Raw genomic sequence first — 23,870 nt, forward strand, 5'->3', positions numbered from 1 at the left:
CTTTGGGTTATCAGGAGAGGCTGGATAGACTAGGACTTTTTTCTCTGAAGCATGGGAGGCTTGGGGTGATCTTATAGAGGTTTATAAAATAATGAGGGGCATAGATAAGGTAAATGGTCAACATCTTTTCCCAAAGGTAGGGCAGTCTAAAACTAGAGGGCATAGGTTTAAGGTGACAGGGAGAGATACAAAAGGATCCAGAGGGGCAATTTTTTCATTCAGAAGGTGGTGAGTGTCTGGACCGAGCTGCCAGAGGTAGTAGTAGAGACAAGTACAATTTTGTCTTTTTAAAAAGTGCTTAGACAGTTGCATGGGTAAGATGGGTACAGAGGGATATGGGCCAAAAGTGGGCAATTGGGACCAGCTTAATGGTAAAAACTGAGCAACATGAAAATGTTGGATTGAAGGGCCAGTTCCCATGCTGTAAACCTCAATGGCTCTATGATTACCCTGGAAGGGCAAGGTATCTCAGAAATATGAGCAAGGAGCTGATATTATGCAGGAGCTGCACCAGGAGTGGCACTCACCACTAATAAGATGCTGCTGTCAAGCCAAAAAGATGTTTTGCCCATTACACAAATGAGTAATGTGGTATATGAATTTCACTGCCAGTGTGATGCTAGGTATGTAAGCCGCACATCACAAAACAGTGATGGGCGATCTAGGCTAGTGGGTGGACCTCATAAGTGGCCCTTCTTCAGTTCAGTGAGCCGCGAGATTTAAATCAGGTACATTCACTAACTATGACCCACGAATAAGATTAAATACATTTCATAAATTTCAAAATGAGTTATAGAAATCATTCTTATATTAATAAAACTGTTATGTACTTCAAATGGTTACAAACAAAGAAATTTATACTTTGGATGCGGAGGGAGCACAGAGTCAACATTGTGTGCAATCAATATGCACTTCTCATATCTTTGTGCGCATATCACTTTAGAAATGCCAGTGTCGGAAGAAAGACTGCATGGATGAAAACCAGTGGAATCTGGCACCTCTACATGTGGTCAACAGTCAACAAAATACCTCATTGGCCGCACTCAGTACCCTGATGGGCTCCATGTGGCCTGTGGGCCACACATTGCCCATCACTGACTCAGAAGCTGGCAGATCACATCAAACAGCATGTCCCAGCTGCTACTTGCAATGGGCAAGATGCAGAATGTACCCAACTACAAAACAGTGTCCAACATTTGATTGGTTCTGCAATTTGACAATATTTGCTAAATTGTCCTCAGTGTGCTAAAAATTCTGCCAACAACCAACATAAGATTGTCAGTCAGGCTCTCAGTGTGGCACATTTACATGAACTGGAAGCTATTACATTAGTATATATGGTCCTTTTTTTGCAGACAGAAAGAACAGGTATACACATTGCGCCTGTTTCAGCTAAACAAAATAAGTGATAACCAGTTGCTGGTTCATTCCTCAGAGCAATTCTCAAACAATATTTGGCAGTTAACTGTCGGTCACTATTAACTAGTACATTCTCCATGATAATGCCTCAATCAATTACAGTCCACTTGCCAACCAATCAGCATTTTCTTCTTATACAGTGTAAAGTTGTTGCTTCATCCTGACGTTGGTATTCTTATGATTGCCCTGATGAGTGCAAGATGAAAGGCTTCAACGTTATGTCTTCTTTCAGCTACACATAAGGAAATCCTATTGAAAATATTTTCAGGAGCTGTCTTATTTATTGTTAAAAAGTTTTCAACACAATTATTGCGAACATTTTTGTGTATATTGATTGCTGAACTATTAAATTTAGTTTTGGAAAAGTGCAGGTCTCTTTACTAAAGATACGGTTCTCATAAATCACAAAATGTACATAATTTACGTAAATACAGGAATGAATATGCAATCTATTCTGTGATTCGTATGGGTCATTTATCTTGGACAAGATTTCTGTCATGGTCCAAAAATGTTTAAAAAAATGAAGTAATAGCTTCAATAACTCAACAGAATTGAATTGACATTGTCAAGCAATAACAAGCTGCAGTGAGTTAAACTCTTGATTTAGATCTTCTATCCCAACGGATCATTTGTCAATTGATATCACCATAAGAGGAGCATAAGGCATAGCAGCAGGATGAGGCCACTCGGCCCATCGAGTCTGCTTTGCCATTCAATCATGGCTAATATTTTTCTCATCCCCATTCTCTTGCCTTTTCCCCATAACTCCTGATTTCCTGAAATAGAGTGCTGAATTTACCACTTTAATGCAATAAAATCATTAAATGGGAGTTCAGATATGCCCTTTATGTTCTTATGTTCTTAAAATGGTCTGTAATCAGATGTTTTTAATGTAATTTGTTTTCAGAAATTTCTTGAACTATGTGTGCATCTGAACATACTTTAATTGACTGTTCCACAGAGTGGCTCCAGGTTGACTTAGAATTTACAGCTAATTTATGAACTTGAAGATTCAACCAGAGGGCAAAGGGGAAAGAGGAAATAGATGAACATTGCACACAGTACTCAGTGACTCGCAGAAGTCTGTCCCTCAGTATTACACACCGTTTGGAAACTGTGTTGAATGGTTACAGAAACAGAAAATGCTGGAAGATCTCAGCGGGTCTGACAGCATCTGTGGAGAGGGAATCATAGAATCCCTACTGTGTAGAAAGAGGCTATTCGGCCCATTGAGCCTGCACAGACAATCCCACTCAGGCCCTATCCTCACAACTCCACATTTAGCTTACAAATCTCCCTGACACTAGATTGCAGTTTAACACAGCCAATCAACCTAACCTGCACATCTTTGGATTGTGGGTGGAAACTGGAGGAAACCCACACAGACATGGGGACAATGTGCAAACTCCACACAGACAGTCACCCGGGGTTGGAACTGAACCCGGGACCCTGGTGTTGTCGAGGCAGCAGTGCTAACTACTGTGCCACCATGCCATCCTCGAATGCTTAAACGTTGGCTCAATTCTCTCTCAATGTGGAGATGCCGGCATTAGACTGGGGTAAACACAGTAAGAAGTCTCACAATACCAGGTTAAAGTCCAACAGGTTTATTTGATAGTATATGCCACTAGCTTTCGGAACGCTGTTCCTTCGCCAGGTGAGTGGAGAGTTCTGATCACAAACAGGGCATATAAAGGCACACATAGTTTACAGAATACTGATTAGAATGCGAGTCTTTAATCTGCTATTCACATCTCTTTAATCTATGCTTAATGCTATCTCCACTCACACTGTCTGCACCTTTAAGACTTGAATAGCAGATCAGTGTAAAGACTTGCATTCTAATCAGTATTCTGTAAACTGTGTGCGCCTTTATATGCCCTGTTTGTGATCAGAACTCTCCACTCACCTAACGAAGGGACAGCATTCCGAAAGCTAGTGGCGTTTACTACCAAATAAACCTGTTGGACTTTAACCTGGTGTTATGAGACTTCTTACTCTATTCTCTCTCCATAGATGCCATCAGACCTGTTAAGATTTTCCAGCGTTTTCCATCTCTGTTTCAGATTCCAGCATCTGCTGTATTTTGCTTTTATATTTGAATGGTTACACTTTTTTTGCAAACGGAAAAGATGCGGGTCTTAATATTATCTTCTTATAAATCAATAAAACATTAGAACTTGAAGACAAAAATTAATTAAATACATTAGTCGTAACAAATTTAAATTGAAGATAGAGGACAGAAGTGTATACAACAAATTGATTGCAGTCTACACTTGAAACCAAATAGACCCAGGAACTGAGAGAGATTATGCAACACTTAAATGATTTGAAGGGGTTATGAGATAAGGTGGTTCTGATAATCACATCACCTCTACTTCAAATAAAATGTTCTGAGTGGTAACCTGTACTAAGGGAAGCTAGTAACTATTTCAAGGGACTGTGTTTGTTAGAGTGTGACACTATAGTGTTTATGCTGACAAAGTTGTCAAACCTCTTATCTGTGAACTTAAATTTCAAATAAATGATAAAGGTTTTTTCAAAATTGGTTAAATAATTGCAGTGATCAGTGTGCCAGCATATCATTCTGGAGTGACGAAGCTAAGTATTACTTCGATCTTCTGGTCGGTAAGGTTTTGTTTTCCACGTAATTTGATCTCCCAGCCACGTCCTTTGCAGTTTACATGTTTCTGTGGTAGGAAGGAGTCATGCATAAATATGTGCCATTGTTTTTTTCAGAAAAGAGAATGTTTACAAGCAAACCAGTTTAATCTTGCGTGAATTATTTTCTGGGTCCTTGCAATCTAATGACGGCAAACAGAATTTACTGATGAATTCTTGTCAGGTCTCCATCACCTGGTAAGTGGATGGTCGGAAGGTATTGTTTCCCGAGTCACAGGATGTGCCAGAGGCAGTTCTGCTGCCTGGATGTGTCACCAGTTCTTGAGTAGAATCGCACGACTGTTTCTCTGCGTCTTCTGAATTTATAGAAGCCAGGCTCCTCTCCTTTGATCTCCTCCATAAATGCCCATGTTTTCTCAGAAGTCCGAGAGCATCTTTGAAGTGTGGGTTGAAAAGAATGTAAAGCAGGGGATTGAGGCATCCAGGCAGTGGTAGAATCACGAGAAGGATTGACTTGATTACCTCCGGACTAATGACCGTGAGGTTCAGCAAGGAGGAAAAGGACAGGAAAGCCACAGGGCAGTACAGAATACAATTAGTGAAGAGCAGCCAGGCAACGTGCTTTACCATCGAGCAGTCCCACAGGCTGTGCAAGTCTCCCTTTTCCAAACCGCAGTAAAGCTTTGTGTAGGTTATCGTCATCACAAGGAAGCAAAGAGAATTCAGCAAAACGAGAGCCACGAGGAAGCCTAAAGTGGTCGGCTCCCCAAAGGGTAAAGGAAAACAAAGTGGAGAAATCCCGTAATCTCCAATGTGGAACAGTGGCAGCATTGCTATTACGGACGCCAGGATCACGCAGAAGGTGGCTGCTACCTTGATGCCACCCAAGGTTTTTCCTTGTTGCACGTCGCATTTGGTGGATAGGCTGCGTTCAACTGCTGCAATTGTAAGCAAGAAAATGGACATCTCCGAAGCAAAAACAGAGAGAGAACCTGCAACCTGACATCCAATTCCATTCTCCCACCATGCTCCATATTTTGCAAATTGGCCTAACGTCCACAGGTCCACAATTGCCAATATACCGCTATAAACTCCCATTAGAGCGTTAACTAGTGACAGAAGACCTATTAAAAGTTTTGGTGCCGAAATGAGCACTGGAGATCCAAAAACTGTCGTGGCCACTAAACCATTGCAGACAAGAGAGAGGAAAACAATGGTCCACACACCAAGACGTATCATCCAGCTGCCAAACAGGTGATCACAGGGCTTGAAGGGTCCTAAAATGAAGAAGAACTTAAATTAATTGATGTTAATATGTTATCATTTTCACTTCATACCAAGAAAAATCCACAGACGGCAAGTAATTCTTAGTGCATTGAAGTAAAGCCAATAACAATGAATTTCCAGCCTGTTTTACCTCTCCCCCGATGGTAACATAGAAACATAGGAACTAGAAGCAGGAATAGGCCATTCGGCCCTTCGAGCCTGCTTCACCATTCACTTTGATCATGACTGATCATCAAATTCAATAACTTGATCTTGATTTCCTCCCATATCCCTTGATCTTTTTTAGCCCCGAGGGCTACATCTAATTTCTCCTTGAAATCACACAATTTTTTGGTATAAAATTATAGAATCGCTCCAGTGCAGGAGGAGGCTATTCAGCCCATTGAGCCTACATCGACTCTCTGACAGAGTATCTTACCCAGGCCCTCTCCCCACTATATCCCCATAACCCCATACATTTAACATGGTTAATTCATTTAACCTACACATCTTGAGACACTAATTTTCTTTTTACCATGGCCAATCCGCCTATCCCGCACATCATTGGACTGTGAGCGAAAACCCACACAGACACAGGGAGAATGTGTAAACTCCTGCAAATTGGGCTTCAATTTGCCATCAGCCATTTTACACTTTAATTTTACATTCAATTATACTAAATTAAAACTCCGCCCAGGTTGAAATTCATTATATCTCCAAAAGGAAACCTTTCAGAGATAATGAATCTCTGGAATTCTCTGCCCACTGAAGTGGTGGAGGCTACCTCGTTGAATATGTTTAAGTCACGGGTAGATAGATTTCTGATCGATAAGGGAATTAAGGGTTATGTAGAGCAGGCGGGTAAGTGGAATTGATCCACTTCAGATCAGCCATGGTCTTATTGAATGGCGGGGCAGGCTCGAAGGGCTAGATGGCCTACTCCTGCTCCTATTTCCTATGTTCAAGGAATGGTACCTTAACATTTCAATTGATACAATAAAAGCCCATTTTTTATTTGAATAGAAAACAATAAATCATAAACTCTATCCAGTGCGGAAGGAGACCATTTGGCCCATCAAGTCTGCACAGACTCTCCGACAGAGCATCTTACCCACGTCCAATCCCTGCAACCCCACATATTTACCGCTCTATTCCCCCAGCCTACACATCTTGGGACACTAAGGGACAATTTAGCATGGCCAATCCACCTAACCTGCACATATTTGGAGAGTGGGAGGAAACCGCAGCACCTGGAGGAAACCCACGCCGACATGGGGAGAATGTGCAAAGTCCACACAGGCAGCCACCCAAGACCAGAATTAACCCAGGTGTCTGTGGCTGGGAGGCAGCAGTGCGAACCACTGTGCCGCCGTGCCGCCCCTACACGCCCCATGCCACTTTTTCCAAATTCAATACAAGTCAGGTTAGAATGCTGATCTTATTTGTTAAATAAACCAACAACTTACATTTATATAGCACCTTTAATGTGAGAAAATATCCCAAGATTACAAAATAACATTAGTCACCAAGCCCATAAGGCCGTTACTATGGCAGATGGCCATAAGTTTGGTCAAAGAGAATTCTTAAGGATCATGTTAAAGAAAGAGAGAGCCAGAGAGATTGTTGGAGGGCATTGCAAAGCTTAGGGCCCCAGCAGCTGAAATCATGGCCAACCATGATGGAGCAATTAAAATCAGGGATGTGTAAGAGGCCAAAATTAGATGAGCGCAGATATTTGAGGGTTGTAGGGCTGGAACAGATTGAGAGGGGTGAGGCCATTGATTTGAAAGCGAGGTTGAGAGGTTTAAAATCAAGGAGCTTTCTGGCTGGAAGCGGGTTAGCGAGCACACGGGTGATTAGTGAACGCCACTTGCGGCAGGATAGAACACTAAGCGGCAGAGTTTTTGATGACCTTGAAATTAAGGAGGGTAGATGATGAGAGATCAGTTAGGGGTACATTAAAATAGTAAAATCTAAAGATTTACCCTGCTAGGACTAGCAAGGTAAATACGTGGGGTTACAGGGATAGGGGCTGGATGGAATTGTGATTAGTCCAGACTTGATGGGCTGAATGGCCTCCTTCTGCATTGTAGGATTCTATGATTTTATGATTTAAGAAGGTGTGAATGAGGATTTTTAATGGCAGATTAATTCAGGCAGGGGTGAAGTCTGTAATATTAACGGAGGTAGAAATAAGTTGTCTTAGTGATGGTGTGAATCTGACCATCTCCTCTCAAAGACAAACAGTTTTAAACAGGCTGATCCAGTTTCAGACAAATGCCCAGGAGAGCGATCACCTTGATAGTTGATTGTGAGCAGAGTTTGGAGTGGGACGGATAACAATACCTTCAACCTTCTCAGTATTTGGTTGAAGGAAATTTCTGCACATCCAGTACTGGATGTCAGATCAGCTGCCTGACAAAGTAGCAACAGTAGCAGTGCCGAGGTAATGTTGCGCTGGAGCTGGGTGTTGTCAGTGAATGTGTGAAAACTAACGCGATGGTGTTGCTGAGAGGCAGCACACAAATATGAAATAGGATCCCTGCTGGGCACCAGAGGTAACCAAGCCCAGGTGGCATGGTGGCACAGTGGTTAGCACTGCTGCCTCACAGCACCAGGGTCCTGGATTGAATTCCAGCCTTGGCTGACCACCTGCGTGGAGTCTGCACATTCTCTCCATGTCTGCGTGGATTTCCTCCAGGTGCTCCAGTTTCCTCCCACACTCCAAAGATGTGCAGGTTAGATTGTTCGGCCACGCCAAATTGCCCTTAGTGTCCCAGGATGTGTAGGTTGGGGGGGATTAGAGGGGCTATTGGGATAGGACCTGTCAGACAGTCGGCGCAGACTTGATGGGCCGAATGGCCTCCTTCTGCACCGTAGAGGTTAGAACCATAGAACATTACATCACAGAAACAGGCTTTTTGGTCCTTCTTGGCTGTGCCGAACCATTTTTCTGCCTAGTCCCACTGACCTGCACCTGGACCATATCCCTTCACACCCCTCTCATCCATGTACTTGTCCAAGTTTTTCTTAAATGTTAAAAGAGAGCCCGCTTTCACCACTTCATCTGGTAGCTCATTCCCCACCACTTTCTGTGTGAAGAAGGCCCCCCTAATATTCCCTTTAAACTTTTCCCCCTTCACCCTTAACCCATGTCCTTTAGTTTTTTTTCTCCCCTAGCCTCAGTGGGAAAAGACTGCTTGCATTCACTCTATCTATACCCATCATAATTTTATACACCTCTATCAAATCTCTTCTCATTCTTCTACGCTCCAGGGAATAAAGTCTGAACCTATTCAACCTTTCTCTGTAACTCAGTTTCTCAAGTCCCGTGGTTCTATAATTCTCTCTTGGAGCAGGAAGAGAAGCCATTGAAGCTCTGGCCACTAGATGGATAAGAATGAAGCTGATGAGTGCAGTTCCACCCAGTTAAACAATGGTGGAGAGATGTTGGAAGAGGAAGGTATCATCAACCATATCAAAAACAAATTTATACTGAAACATCACAAAATGGATGAGAATGAGATAGGTTATTTAGACTTGTCTATGCTTACCCATCTCCAACATTTTTCTAGGATATTTGCCTGTCTAGAACTCCACTCTATGCATTGATCACGCTTTGGCTGGAATCTTACCGGCACGCCCACCCCAATTCCAGGGGCGGGCGAGGCTCAGAGAATGGCATTCTCCGTTGGCCTCAGGCGGGATTGTACGAGCCTTAGGCAAATGTGCCAGTAAAATCCTGCCCTTTGTGTGAAGAACTGTCTGATATAAGTTCTAAGTTTACCTTTTGTTTGCCAATGAAATGTTTTGATGGGAATTAAGTGAGAGCCATGTGGAGTCCTCACACTTACGTCCTTGCCATTCTGAGCTCAAATGTCCCATTCCAAACATTTTCATGGCTGGCACCGCTTAACCCGGTGTAGGCCAGGGATTAAATCCTGTTCTTTCTGGTCTCTGTGACGAGCTTCTCATTACTGAGACGCTCTGGGAGTCAGGACATGGAGTTTTCTTTTTCCAAAAAAAACTTCAGGCTAGAATTTTCTGGCCCAAATTGCAGAAAAAGTCCATCGACCTTTGGCAGGACTGGACAGCAGGTGGGCCAGAAAATCCCACCCTGAGATTACAAAATTAAGACTTATTCCACTGAATGTACCTGGAGTTGGTGTGCACTGGACAGAATGGTGGATTTTAGCGTCTTCTTCAAAGTCGATTAGCAAATCGTCAAGATCCTGATCATCTGCACATTACATAGAATTCAGCTGTCATTATGCATGGTATGCATGTAAAAACATTCTGTTGTTGGACTTCTTTCATTAACAGACAATAAATATACCATATAAATATTGCAACTTTCTCACAATATCTTGCAAGTTTTTGCTCTCAAATATGCCTTATTTTAAGAACATGCTCCATATCCAGTAACACTGAGATTAGAATACAGTAACATTGTATCTCAAGGCAAAATCTTTCATCAAAGTTTATTTAATAGTAGGTTTACATTAACCCCGCAATGAAGTTACTGTGAAAACCCCCCAGTTGCCACAATCCAGCGCCTGTTCGGGTACACCAAGGGAAAATTTAATACGGCCAATGCACATAACCAGCACATCTTTCAGTCTGTGGGAGGAAACCCTCGTTGACACGAGGAGAATGGGCAGACTCCGCACAGATGGTGACCCACGCCAGGAATCAAACCCAGATCCCTGGCGCTGTGAGGCATGATATGGAGATGCCGGTGTTGGACTGGGGTAAACACAGTAAGAAGTCTCACAACACCAGGTTAAAGTCGAACCAGTTTATTTGCTGTGAGGCAGCAGAGTTAACCATCGTGCCACTCCTCGCTTGGAGACAAATGAAAAGTTACAAAAAGGTGCTTTCCATTTCACTGCAGGACTGGTTAGAATAAACTGAAATACAATACTTTGGAGCTAAATTTGAATAGTTAGTAGAATGAATGGTATGGTTAACTATTACCTTGACCAGACAGCATTCCAGCATCCCGTTTATGTACTTCATCATCACTGGTGTTCTCTGTTTTATCCCACTGGTTTGTAAGTTTGTAAGAAGTTTCACAAGGTCCATATGCACAACACTGATAAGCATATGGCATTTCTAGCACCCTGTCAATTGAACATAAAAGCATGAAATATGCAGCAAATTACTGCAGAAATCATTCTTTTATTTAATACAAAATTTTTAAAGGGAGGTTATTTTGCAGCTCTGTAAGGTACTGGTGAGGCCACACCTAGACTACTGAGTACAGTTTTGGTCTCCTTACTTGAGAAAGGATACACTGGCACTGGAGGGGTTGCAGAGGAGATTCACTAAGTTGGTTCTGGAGTTGAGAGGGTTGGCTAATGAGGAGAGACAGAGTAGACTGGGGCTATACTCATTGGAATTCAGAAGAATGAGGGGAGATCTTATAGAAACATATGAGATTATGAAGGGAATAGATAAGATAGAAGCAGGGAAGTTGTTTCCACTGGCAGGTGAAACTCAAATAAGGAGGAGCAGATTTAGGATTGAGTTGAGGAGGGTTGTAAATCTGTGGAATTCCTTGCCAGTGAAACAGTTGAGGCTACCTCATTGAATGTTTTTAAGGCAAGGATAGATACATTTTTGAACAGTAAAGGAATTAAGGGTTATGGTGAGCGAGCGGGTAAGTGGAGCTGAGTTCATGAAAAGATCAGCCATGATCTTACTGAATGGTGGAGCAGGCTCGAGGGGCCAGTTGGCCTACTCTTGCTCCTAGTTCTTATGTAAGGGGCATTATTACACATTGTTTTCATTATATCTGATATATTGTACAGAAGAACATTGGCCAATTCTTGCCTTGAGCCGCAACCTTTCTTTAATTTTATTCAGTCATGAGACATGGGCGTTGCTGGTTGGCCAGCACTTATTGTCCATGTCTAGCTGCCCTTGAGAGTTTGTAGCAACTGATACAATGAGTGGCTTGCTAGGTCATTTCAAGGTGCAGTTGAGATTCAACCATATTGCTGTGGGTCTGGAGTCACATGTAGGCCAGATCAGGTAATGATGGTGGAATTCCTTCCCTAAAGTGAATGAGATGGGTTTTTCCAACAATCAACAATGGTTCATGGTCATCAGTAGTTTCTTAATTCCAGATTGTTTTTATTCAATTCAAATTTTACCGTCTGCCATGGCAGGCTTCGAACCTGAGCCATCAGAACGTTAGCTGAGTTTCTGGATTAATAGTCTAGTGATAATATTACTAGACCATCACCTTCCTTATTAATTACTTGGATTGCAAATCCATCTCTTGGCATCAAAGAATAAAGTTGAAATAGTCAGGGTATTTGTGTACCTACCTCAAGTTATGGAGGCTTTCTATTGGTAACAAATCTTGTAGAGCTTGATTGCCGGTTATTTTTAGATGTGTTAATCCACTAAGTCCGGACACAGAAAGAGATGACAGAAGGTTGAAGGTGAGGTCACTGCATGGAATTATAAGTGAATCAATTAAAAATTGATGTATTAAATTTTGGGCCTCACATCTGCTATAGCAAAACTCATTTTTTAATTATTTCATGAGATGTGGGCATTGCTAACAAGGCCAGCATTTGTTGCCCATCCCTAAGTGCCCTTGAACTGAACGACAGTCACCTACATTGCTATGGGTCTGGCTTCACATGTGGGCCAAACCAAGTAAGGATGGCATCTTTCCTTCCCAAAAGGAAATTAGTGAACCAGATGGGTTTTTACGGCAATTGGTGATCACTGGATTTTTAATCCCATGTTTTTACTGAATTCAAATTTCACCACCAACTGTGTTGGGGTTCAAACCCGGGTCTTCAGGGCAGTCTCTGGGATACTCGTCAAGTGACAATACCACTATGTCACCACCTCCCCTGCACTTTTCCTATACATGACCTGGTTGAGGAAAAATAATATATCAGGAAATATTACTGAAAGAGAATTTCAAGTCAGCCGGAGACTTACAGTTTGGTTAAAGACGATGAAGAAAGAAATGATTCCTGATGAATGAATTCAATGTTGTTCCAGCCGAGGTCACTGTGTGTGGATAGACATGTAAAGATTATCAATAACATGCCTTCGTCTTTACAAATTTACACATTCTTCCCTAAACCTATCATGAGATAAAATATGGGAATTGATTATACAATTTATTAAAAAATCATCTTTAGATTGGAAATAAAATACACCACACAGCATTCACGTTGAGAAATAAATATATAACTTCCCTTTTATCACATGCCATTTAACGTTGGTTCCTTCAGAGTCAGAATGTTCTGGATGCTCAAATAGATTGGCCATGCTAAATTGCCCCTTAGTGTCTAAAGATGTGTAGGTTAGGTGGATTAGCCATGGTAAATTGCCCTTTAGTATCTAAAGATGTGTAGGTTAGGTGGATTAGCCATGGTAAATTGTCCCTTAGTGTCTAAGATGCATAGGTTAGGTGGATTAGCTATGGTAAATTGTCCCTTAGGTCTAAAGATGTGTAGGTTAGGTGGATTAGCTATAGGAAATTGTGCCTTAGTGTCCAAAGATGTGTGGGTCAGTGGATTAGCTATAGGAAATTGTGCCTTAGTGTCCAAAGATGTGTGGGTCAGTGGATTAGCTATAGTAGGTGTGTGGGGTTACAGTGGTAAGGCAGGGGAGAGGGCATGGGATGATAGTCTTTTGGTATAGACTCAGTGGGCCGAATTGCCTCTTCTGCACTGTAGGGACTCTATGACTTGAACATATGAATGGATATGACACTTTCAGGGGCTGCACCGTTGGAGGTGTTGTCTTTCACCTTGTTTTGGTGGTTCATTTCGACATCAATGATTACAGTTAGTCCCTATCTATAATTGCCAGTTGTGGGCAGTTAGCCCTGCCAGCCCTCCCCATGATCCGGGGCTGGGATGGTGTTGGGGATCTGACATACTCCACTAGATGGCTCGAAAGTCCGTGTCTGCCTATCAGGGCCAGAATTCCTTCTCTTGGTTAAAGATTTTAAAATCCTAGAGATCTTTGTGCCTTTTTCTGGCTGTGCTGACAGCTGTAAAGGAACTGCAAAACTCACCAATTTTGCCACATTGAGACCAGAACTGTGCACCATCCTCCGAGTGAGTACTGAGGGTGGGATGTGAGGAGGTGGGTGGAGGATGGGAAAAGGGAGAGGAAGATATTTGGCTTTTGTTTGAACAAAATGTCACCTGGCTGTGGGGAGTACTGACAACCCTCTGCAATCACAGTTGTGTGGCTGCATGCGAACCTACATGTGGGCAGTACAGTGGCACAGTGGTTCACACTGCTGCCTCACATTGCCAGGGCCCCAGATTCGATTCCCGACCTGGGTCACTGTCTGTGCGGAATCTGCATGTTCTCTCTCTGTCCGTGTGAATTTCCTCAGATTTCCTCCCACAGTCCGACAGATATGCTAGTTAGGTGCATTGGCCATGCTAAATTCTCCCTCAGTGTACCCGAACAGGTGCCAGAGTGTGGCGACTAGGGGATTTTGTGTTAGCGTAAGCTCACTTGTGACACTAATAAACTTTAAACTGAATGGTGAGAGTCAGCAGTTAGTCTAACTGGGAGGGATTGTGACTGAGAACAATTTTATCATCAGACAATGGTCGGACATTTTCAGGTGGGGGAATACTTAATGGTACTTTTTAAAATTATTTATTAGTCACAAGTAGGCTTACATTAACACTTCAATGAAGTTACATGAAAATCCGCTAGTCGCCACACTCTAGCACCTGTTTGGGTACACCGAGGGAGAATTTAGCACAGCTAATGCACGTCTTTCAGACGTGGGAGGAAATGGGAGCACCCGGAGGAAACCCACGCAGGCGCAGGGAGAATGTGCAGACTCCGCATAGACAGTGACCTAAACCGGGTATCGAACCCGGTCCCTGGCGCTGTGAGGCAGCAGTGCTAACCACTGTGCCGCGTTGGAGATCCAAAGGTTGTTTTTGAGGGAAAATTAACACAGCAAATCTCTCGTACGTGACTGTAATCTGCCACATCCCTGCCCGCACCCCCCCCTCCACAGAAGATCTGTAGCTAATTGTCAGTTTCAAAAGTCCTCAAGTTGTTCTCAGTTTTCTTTGTAAATTTGGCCTTTTAAGAAATCTTTTGTTCCCTTTTCCTACCAAACTGGAGTGGAAAATGAACTGTCGGTGATCTGGGTAGCTCAGCCTTTTCACAGCCACCCACCGTAAGCCCGGGCTAACTCTTTCCTACTTGTTGTCAGAATGATGTCTGAAATCAGAAACATATTGATGGTAAGCTATGTCGCCGCAGCCAGCCGGAAAATAATGTTATTGCTCTCACTGGTATCAATGCTCCCAATCCTGCCAACAAACAATTGCCACTGGTGCCAGCTCCATAACTCATTCTTGACAGTAATAGGTGGGGTTGTCTTGGCCCTGTACATATATTGCTTCAGGACACGGTTTAGATGTTGGTGCCCAGTCCAAAGCCATTAAAGCTCAATTTAAAAAATCTGCCTTGAAATAAAATTAACCGACACCAATTACATAAAAATGAAAACACAGTGAGGAGCAATTTATTCCATTTGGGTACACCAGCCGTGTAGATTTGCAGCTTGGTCTGCCTTCTTACACAGACAACAACAGAGTATTATATGTTTTTCCATTGGATGGCCTCTGAAAGTAAATCAATGGTTTTTGTGCCAAATAAAATTGACAGTTTCAGTCTTATTCCCTGAAAATCTGAGCAGTAGTCTCTTATTATTTGGCCCATGGAACAGTTGAATGCCTCATCCAGATAAATGTATATTTGGAGGCATAAAGTGTCCAAGCGCTTCAAGTTTCTAGGTGTCCAGATCACCAACACCCCATCCTGGTCCCTCCACGCTGACGCTACAGTTAACAAACTCCACCAATGCTTCGACTTTCTTAGGAGGCTAAGGAAATTCGGTAACTTTCACCAACTCTTGCCTACTTTTACAGGTACACCAAAGAAAGCATCCTTTCACAGCTGGTTATGGCTCCTGCTCTACACAAGACTGCAAGAAACTACAGAATTGTGGACGTAGCCCAATCCATCACGCAAACCAGCCTCCCATCCATTGAATCTGTTTACATTTCCTGCTGCCTCAGAAAGGCAGCCAGCATAATTAAGGACCCCACACACCCCGGACATTCTCGCTTCCATCTTCTCCTGTCAGGCAAAAGATACAAAAGTCTGAGGTCACGTGCCAACCCATTCAACAACAGCTTCTTCCCTGCTGCCATTGGACTTTTCATAGAATCCTTACATGCAGAAAGAGACCATTTGGCCCATTGAATCTGCACTGACTACAATCCCTCCCACGCCCTATACCACATAACCTCATGAATTTACTTTGCCAATTCCCCTAATACTAAGGGGCAATTTATCATGGCCAATTCACCTAACCTGCACTTCTTTGGACCATGGGAGGAAACCGGAGGAAATCCACACATGCATGGGGAGAATGTGCAAACTCCACACAGACAGTCACCTGAGGCTGGATTCGAACCCAGGTTCCTGGCTGCTGTTGTGAGGCAGCAGTGCCAACCACTGTGCTGCTGTGTTGCCCATGCACCACTGTCAATGGACCTACCTTATATTAAGATGATCTTTCTCTACATCCTAGCTATGAATGTAACACTGCGTTCTGCACCCTCTCCTTTCTTTCTCTATGAATGGTGTGCTTTGTCTGTATAGAGTGCAAGAAACAATACTTTTCGCTGTATACTAATACATATGACAAAAATAAATTAAATCAAATCAAGTAATTGTGTTCACTTTCCACCTGCTCACTGATTGAATACCTTTATGGCATTTTTTAAGATTCATTTGTGGGACATGGGCATCGCTGGCTGGCCAGCACTTATTGCCCATCCCTAATTGCCCCTTGGAGAATCAACCACATTGCTGTGGATCTGGAGTCACATGTAGGCTAGACCGCATAAGAATGGCAGATTTCCTTCCCTAAAGGACATTAGTGAACCAGGTGGGTCTTTCCAACAATCGACAATGGTTTCACGGTCATCAATAGATTCTTAATTCCAAATTTGTTTTATTGAATGCAAATTCCACCAGCTGCCATGGTGGGATTCAAACCTGGATCCCCCAGAACATTAGCTGAGTTTCTGGAGACTACCGGAGTGCTGCACCCAATTTACATCCAATAAACAGAATCAATGCATTCCGATTTCAGCCCCAGAGTGTGCAAAACAGTATCTTAACCTGCAAGCAAACAAGAATCGTTCTTGCATTTGCCAAAATAGTAAGATTTTTTGGGGGGAGGAGAAAATAATATTTGATTGGGGCAGCACGGTGGCACAGTGGTTAGCACTACTGCCTCACAGTGCCAGGAACCCAGGTTCAATTCCAGCCTCAGGTGACTGTGTGTGTGTGTGTGTGTGTGTGTGTGTGTGTGTGTGTGTGTGTGTGTGTGTGTGGTGTTTGCACGTTCTCCCAGTATCTGCACGGGTTTCCTCCGAGTTCTCCAGTTTCCTCCCAGGGTCCAAAGATGTGCGGGTGAGGTGATTGGCCTTGCTAAACTGACCCTAGTTCAGGGGGATTAGCAGGGTAAAAATGTGGGGTTACAGGAAAAGAGTCTGGGTGGGATTGTGGCCAGTGCAGACTTGATGGGCCGAATGGCCTCCTTCTGCAATGTAGGGATTCTATGATTGCCTGAAACCTAATTTTATTTATTATGAGATTAAAATTTATTCAGCATTTTAAAATAATTGTTAAGTTGACTATTTTTTCTCACTGGCATCCAAAGGAAATCTATCATTTTATTAACAGTGATGAAATTCATCATAGCGAAACAAGTGGGATACTCACAGTGAACGCAGGGCAGTGAGCTGTTGAAATGTGTCACGCTGGATTTCATTAATTTTGTTGTGGTGTAGGTCACTGAAGATGCAAACAGATAGAAGAATGAAGTTTAACAATCCCACTAACACCCCTACTTTCTCAAAAGACTAAAGAAATTTGGCATGTCAGCTACAACTGTCACTAACTTTTACAGGTGTACCATAGAAAGCATTCTTTATGGTTGTATCGCAGCTTGGTATGGCTCCTGCTCTGCCCAAGACCGCAAGGAACTACAACAGGTTGTGAATGAAGCCTAGTCCATCATGCAAACCAGCCTCCCATTCATTAACATTGTCTACACTTCCCATTGCCTCAGAAAAGGAGCCAGCATAATTAAGGACCATGGACATTCTCTCTTCCACCTTCTTCCATTGGGAAAAAGATACAAAAATCTGAGGTCACGTACCAGCCGACTCAAGAACAGCTTCTTTCTTGCTGCTGTCAAATTTTTGAATGGACTTGCATGAAGTTGATCTTTCTCTACAACCTAACTATGACTGTAACACTACATTCTGCACTCTCTCGTTTCCTTCTCTATGAATGGTATGCTTTGCCTGTATAGAGCGCAAGAAACAATACTTTTCACTGTATACCAATACATGTGACAATAATAAATCAAATCGCTCAGTCTCTTGACTGATGGATACCCTCTGCATTTCTGATGGGAATAGAATTCTAACTGGATCAAGGGACACTGCACATTCAAATAAGTGGATTCTTTTTAAATGTGCCGTTAGTTAGTATAAGAGCTCTTAACTCAGGTTTGTTTCAAAGCAGCACAAAACATATTTCCACCACCTTGGCCTTTGAACTTACAGCTTCTGAAGCTTCTGGCAGCCAGAGAAACTTGGGAGTTCCTTGATCCAGTTGTAGGACAGGTCTCTGTTTAAAACAAGATCACACAATTAAAATCATATGGTTTATTGTTTCATCATCAAGGTGCCTCACTCATGGCCAAAGGCACAGCTAGAACTCTGGGGAGAGTTTCACCCCTATCGCCCCTGTTAGAAACAAGAAGCAGGAGTAGGCCATTCGGCCCTTTGACTCTGCTCCACTATTCAGTTTGATCATGGCTGATCATAGAATCTAATAACCTGATCCCCCGTTCTTCCATATCCCTTGATCCCTCTAGCCCCAAGAGCTACATCTAATTTCTTTTTGAAATCTATTTCTGCAATTAATTCTTCACTGGGCATTGGAGGGATGTTATCACAGTAAAAAGTCTGACAACACCAGGTTTAAGTCCAACCAATTTATTTGGTAGTAAACTCACTAGCTTTCGGGTTTGTCCCTTTGTCAGGTGAATGGAGAGTTCTGGCCTCAGACAGAGCATATAGGCCAGAACTCTCCATTCACCTGACGAAGGGACAAACCCGAAAGCTAGTGAGTTTACTATCAAATAAATCGATTGGACTTAAACCTGGTGTTGTCAGACTTTTTACTGTATCTACTCCAGTCCAACGCCGGCATATCCACATCAGGGATGTTATCAAGCAGCCAATTGCATTGGATTCTCAGCCAAACAGGAAACCAAAAAACTGAAATAAAATCATTGGAAAAATTATTTTACGTGGAGCAAAGGGGAGGTGATGGCCTAGTGATATTATTGCTAGACTATCAATCTAGAAACTCAGGTTCTGGGGATCCGTGTTCGAATCCCACCACGGCAGATGATGGCATTTGAATTCAGCAAAATATATCTGGAATTAAGAATCTACTGATGATAAACAGGTTGTCTATGAAACAGATCAAGGGATATGGGAGGAAGGGGGATCAGGATAATGAATTCCATGATCACAATGAACGGTGGAGCAGGCTTAAAGGGCCAAATGACCTACTGAAGGGTGAAGGTAGAAACTTCTATGTTTGGGAAAAGAACATTTTGAAAGCAAAATTGGTCAGAACCGTACTGTGGTTCACGGTTGAAGTGTGGCATAAATGGACTGTAAGATCATGCCCATTATCTTTTTTAAAAATCTACTAATTAATCATCAAACAGCACTCCACTGTTGCAAAGAACAGTACAGCACAGGCCCTTCGGCCCACAAAGCCAGCGCTGACACATGATGCCTTTCTAAACTAAAGAACTTTTTTGCCTTTACGCAGCCTTGGGTGGGTTTGTGAATTTCCATTGAAATCACAAGGGATGAAAATTGGCTGAGATATAAATCCAGCTGCCACTCTTGCCGAGGAGTGGAATCGCATTTTTAATACTACTGTTGATTTCAAGTTATGTCGCCTGCCCATTTTTAAAAATGAACTCCAATTGTATTCCTGACTATTATGTGTTAACTGTGTTTATGCTCCAATCTATTGGGCTGGATTTTGACAGTGATGGGGGAGCATTGATGATGAAGTGTTCGCGTTTGCCATCATTACCCCTCTTAAACTGATGGCAATTTCAGAAAGTCGGGCATGTGAGGTTGGCGACTGAGTTTTTTTTATTTGTTTGTGGGGCCTGGGCGTTGCTGGCTGGCCAGCATTTATTGCCCATCCCTTGAGGAGGCAGTGGTGAGCTGTCTTTTTGAATCTCTGCAGTGCATGTGCTGTAGATTGACCCACAATGCCCATTGTGGAGGGATTTCCAGGATTTTGGAATGTGAAATTACAGTCTGTTATTCACTGCTCTGTCAAAGGCTGTGCCCATTAACCCTTCCCAACCCAGGCCTAGTCGTCACTGAAGTCAAGCAATAACTTCAACTTTCCTGCCACATCTCACTGTTAGAAACTGCCAGAAGAGCCACATTCTGTTCAGTCATGTGTAACTGGGCTTTTAACAGTGATGCAAATCAAATTTGACTGGCGTCAGAAAATTCCTGGAAAAGGTAAGATTTCCTAGGGTAGAAATGTCAGTTACTAGGGAGATATAGGTTAAAGGTAAAATGGGAAAGTTTAAAGGAGATGTGAGAGGCAGGTTTTTTACACAGAGGGTGGTAAGTGCCTGGAATGCGCTGCCAAACGAGGTGGAAGAGGCAGGTACAATAGCAACATTTAAGAGGCATCTGGACAGATACATGAATAGGCAGCAGTGCCAAAACCACAGTGAACCACCATCGTTAACTGGAACAGGAAGGTTGATGACCATGCAAAGTCAAAACTTATCGCCACCATCCCCTCCCCACCAGCAGTTTCCCTACTTAATAAATAATGTAAACTGCTGTCCTAATGTTCTCGGCTTTTGTCCAGAAACCTGCACCAAGATTTAGCACAAAGGAGGTGGCCCAACCGCTGGTTGGAAAGTTGGAGGCTAGCCTGCCCCTACCCGCTTGAAGCCAAGACTCTCAGTCTGTTAGTGGCCTGAAGTCTTTGCTTCACCTCTGTGCAGCAGGACTTCCTATTTTTAAAAGTTGTTGGCCAATAAGAGAGTCAACAGCCAGAATTCTCTAGCCGTTCACGCCAGCAGGACTGTCTGGTCCCGCTGCAGTGAACGGAGATTTGGCTGAGCGGCTAATTCTCTGTCCTCACTTGTGGCGATGGCAGAGAGTGAACGGCTAGAGAATTCCGGTCAACTTTTCTTCAGTCCCAGCAGCGCCACTGGGTACAGTGGCCACTGCTGGGACTGCAACAGGCCCTGGGCCAGAAGCATCACTGGAGGAAGACAGGTAAGGTGGGGCCACCTTGCAGGAGGGAATATCTGTTGTGAGGATAAGGGTTGGCTCTTCAAGCAGGGGTGGGCCTTGCTACTGTGGGGCCCCCTCATGGCACACAGGTTTCCTGCTCAGGAGGTTTCTTTGGCCGAACCCAGCATATACCTGATGGCCTTGCTGCATGACGTGGTGCCGCCAATTTGGGTGGCTCAGTGGTTAGCACTGCTGCCTCGCAGCACCAGGGACCTGGGTTCGATTCCAGCTTTGGGTCACTGTCTGGGCGGAGTTTGCACGTTCTCCCCTTCTCTGCGTTGGTTTCTTCCAGGTGTTCCAGTTTCCCCCCACAGTGCAGGTGGATTGGTCATGCTAAATTGACCCTTAGTGTGCCAAGATATGTAAGCTAAGGGGATTAATGGGGTAATGGGTCTGAGAGACGTGCTGGTTAGGTGCACTAACCCAAACTGGCGCCGAAGTGTGACAACTTGGGAAATTTCACTGTGACTTCATTGCAGTGTTAATGTAAGCCTTACTTGTGACTAGTAAATAAACTTTAGGAAAAAATTTTAAATATGTGGGGTTAGGAGGATGGGGCCTGGGTAAGATGCTCTGTTGTAGAGTTGATGCACTCTCAATGGGCCAAATGGCTTCCATCTACACTGTGGGGATTCTATGATTTAAGAGTCTCTAATAACTCAAGGGCAGGCAAGTCACCAATCATTCACAAAATATCTGTTCTATTTCACTGACAACAATAATAACTTCATATCCACTATTCCACAATCAGCAGCAGCCCTTCAGTAGTTTTCCCAAATCCCAGACTTCTTCGAGGCAGCCTACGGGCTGATACCATAGATTTCTCTGAAATGCTATCCATGAATTCTTGACAAGACATCAGCTTCCTTTTTGTAAGATCATTAACACAAGACTAAAATAAGACGATGAAATGACCGTGCACTTTGATGAAGAGATTGTGACCACCTTCTAACGAGAGAAAGCCTCTAAAACAGGTCGAGTCTGTCTGTTTTTAATTCCAGGAATTATGAACAGGCAATGGTTAGGTCATTTATTACTTACAAGACTTGCAAATTTGGTAACTGCTTGCAAACAGTGCTCGGAAGGAAGGCAATTCGTGCTCCTGTCAAAGTCCTGACAAAATAAAAATGTTACCCTTGGTAAAAAAAAAACTGATCCGGTTTATTCTTTTGAATATACTGTGAAATATCAGTTAAATTGTTCTAAATTTAATTTTGAAAAACTTACAGACTTTCTAGACTTATGGTCCCAGTGAGATCGGGAAATTCAGTTATTTCTGTGGCTCCTTTTAGTGAGCTAGAAAGAGAAATTGGATTAATATTTCACAGAAACCATAGAAACTCTACAGTGCAGAAGGAGGCCATTCAGCCCATCAAGTCTGCACCAACCGCAATCTCACCCACACCCTATTCCCGTAACCCCACATATTTACCCAGCTAATTCCCTGACACTAGGGGCAATTTAGCACGGCGAATCATCCTACCCAGCACATCTTTGGACTTTGGAAACCAGAGCACCTGGAGGAAACCCACGCAGACACGGGGAGAATGTGCAAACTTCACACAGACAGTGACCTGAGGTCAGAATTGAACCCCGGTCCCTGGCGCTGTGAGGCACAGCGCTAACCACCATGCCACTGTGCCAGTGCTAATATAATTTTTTGGCCAATAAATCTCTTTCAAAATCTTGAGGATATGAGGGTTTAATTTTAATGATATACTTACAGTATACGTAACTCCGGTAGATGTTGAAAAGCAGACTTTCCAACAAATTGAATGGGATTGTCATAGAAATGGCTGCAAAGAACAAGAACATTGTAATCGCACTGATGCTTCCAACAGAGTATCTTTGGAATAATTACTGGCTCATGACCACAATGCTGCCAACTTTCAACTCATGTTTGATTTTGATCAGTGCAACTTAGATTACTAATGAGTTGCAAAATTTAAACACAGGGTTGAAGAAAGCTTTAATAAGTAATATATGATAGAAAATAAAAACAATGCTCTGAAGTCATATTGGACTCAAAACGTTAACTCTGTTTCTCTCTCCACCGATGTTTGATTTGATTTATTATTGTCACATATATTGGGACACAGTGAAAAGTACTGTTTCTTGTGTGCTTTACAACGTAAGCTATTCATAGAATACATAGAGGAGACAATGTGTGGGTTAGGTTGATTGGCCGTGCTAAATTACTCTTTAGTTGTCCCACTAAAGTTGGGAGGTTAGTGGGGTTAATAAGTGGGGATATGGGGATAGGGTTTGGGTGGGATGGTCTGTCAGAGAGTCATTGTAGACTCAATGGGCCGAATGGCCTTCTTCTGCAACGTAGGGATTCTATGATTCTATGATGCTGCCTGACCTGTTGTGTTTTTCCAGCATTTTCAGTTTTGATTTTGGATTTCCAGAACCTGTGGTATTTTGTTTTAATTTTAGTGAATAAAGCTTTGTTTACCCTTAATATTTTAAGTTTGGATTTGATATTTTGGATTCTTTATCTTGTATTTTTTAAAAGCCAGTTCAGTGTGTCAGTAGCACAGTGGGAGTATTATAACAATCTGTTAGAAACCAATGACTTGTAAAAATGTGAGTTTCCAGTGACTGACTGGAAGGATTGCGTGACAAGACTTTACTGTCAAAAAACATACTGAACGCAACATTGTTTGATCTGACTGCCTCGATGTCTCTGCTTTCTGTCTCACAGATTCTTGCAGAGCAACTTATTTCTGTCAGGTTCAGTGGTACATTAGAGAATCGTGGAAGCCAATGCTACAAAGGCTTGCTATGGACTACTAACCTTTCAATGTCCATCTCTGTGGGAATGTGAATCATGTTAGGTTCTGAATCCAGGCAGAAACGCGAGCCAGATATGGAATCATAGAAACCCTACAGCGCAGAAAGAGGCCACCCAGCCCATCAGGTCTGCACCGTCCACAAGCCCACCCAGCCCCTTTCCCATATCCCCACATATTTAGCCACTAATCCCTCTAACCTAAGCATCTCAGGACACTCAGGGGCAATTTTAGCATGGCCAATCAACCTAACCCGCACATCTTTGGACTGTGGGAGGAAACCAGAGCACCC

General features: G+C 43.0%; 1 protein-coding gene across 1 annotated transcript in view; it reads right to left on the minus strand.

Annotated features, from left to right (window-relative positions):
* Positions 1-4,260: 4,260 nt before the first annotated feature.
* LOC145344374 (leucine-rich repeat-containing G-protein coupled receptor 5-like) overlaps positions 4,261-23,870 on the minus strand; it is a 156,702-nt gene continuing 137,092 nt past the window's right edge. Inside the window, exons 9-18 of the mRNA XM_080191500.1 lie at positions 22,508-22,579; positions 22,011-22,079; positions 21,825-21,896; positions 17,980-18,045; positions 17,131-17,202; positions 12,274-12,345; positions 11,643-11,768; positions 10,285-10,430; positions 9,464-9,547; positions 4,261-5,318 (exon numbers count right to left, since the gene is read on the minus strand). Coding sequence (XP_080047626.1) covers positions 4,261-5,318; positions 9,464-9,547; positions 10,285-10,430; positions 11,643-11,768; positions 12,274-12,345; positions 17,131-17,202; positions 17,980-18,045; positions 21,825-21,896; positions 22,011-22,079; positions 22,508-22,579 — 1,837 coding nt within the window. The remainder of the gene's footprint in view (positions 5,319-9,463; positions 9,548-10,284; positions 10,431-11,642; positions 11,769-12,273; positions 12,346-17,130; positions 17,203-17,979; positions 18,046-21,824; positions 21,897-22,010; positions 22,080-22,507; positions 22,580-23,870) is intronic.

Source organism: Carcharhinus amblyrhynchos, chromosome 6 (assembly GCF_965287045.1).
Source record: "Carcharhinus amblyrhynchos chromosome 6, sCarAmb.v2.hapA, whole genome shotgun sequence".
NCBI lineage: Eukaryota > Metazoa > Chordata > Chondrichthyes > Carcharhiniformes > Carcharhinidae > Carcharhinus > Carcharhinus amblyrhynchos.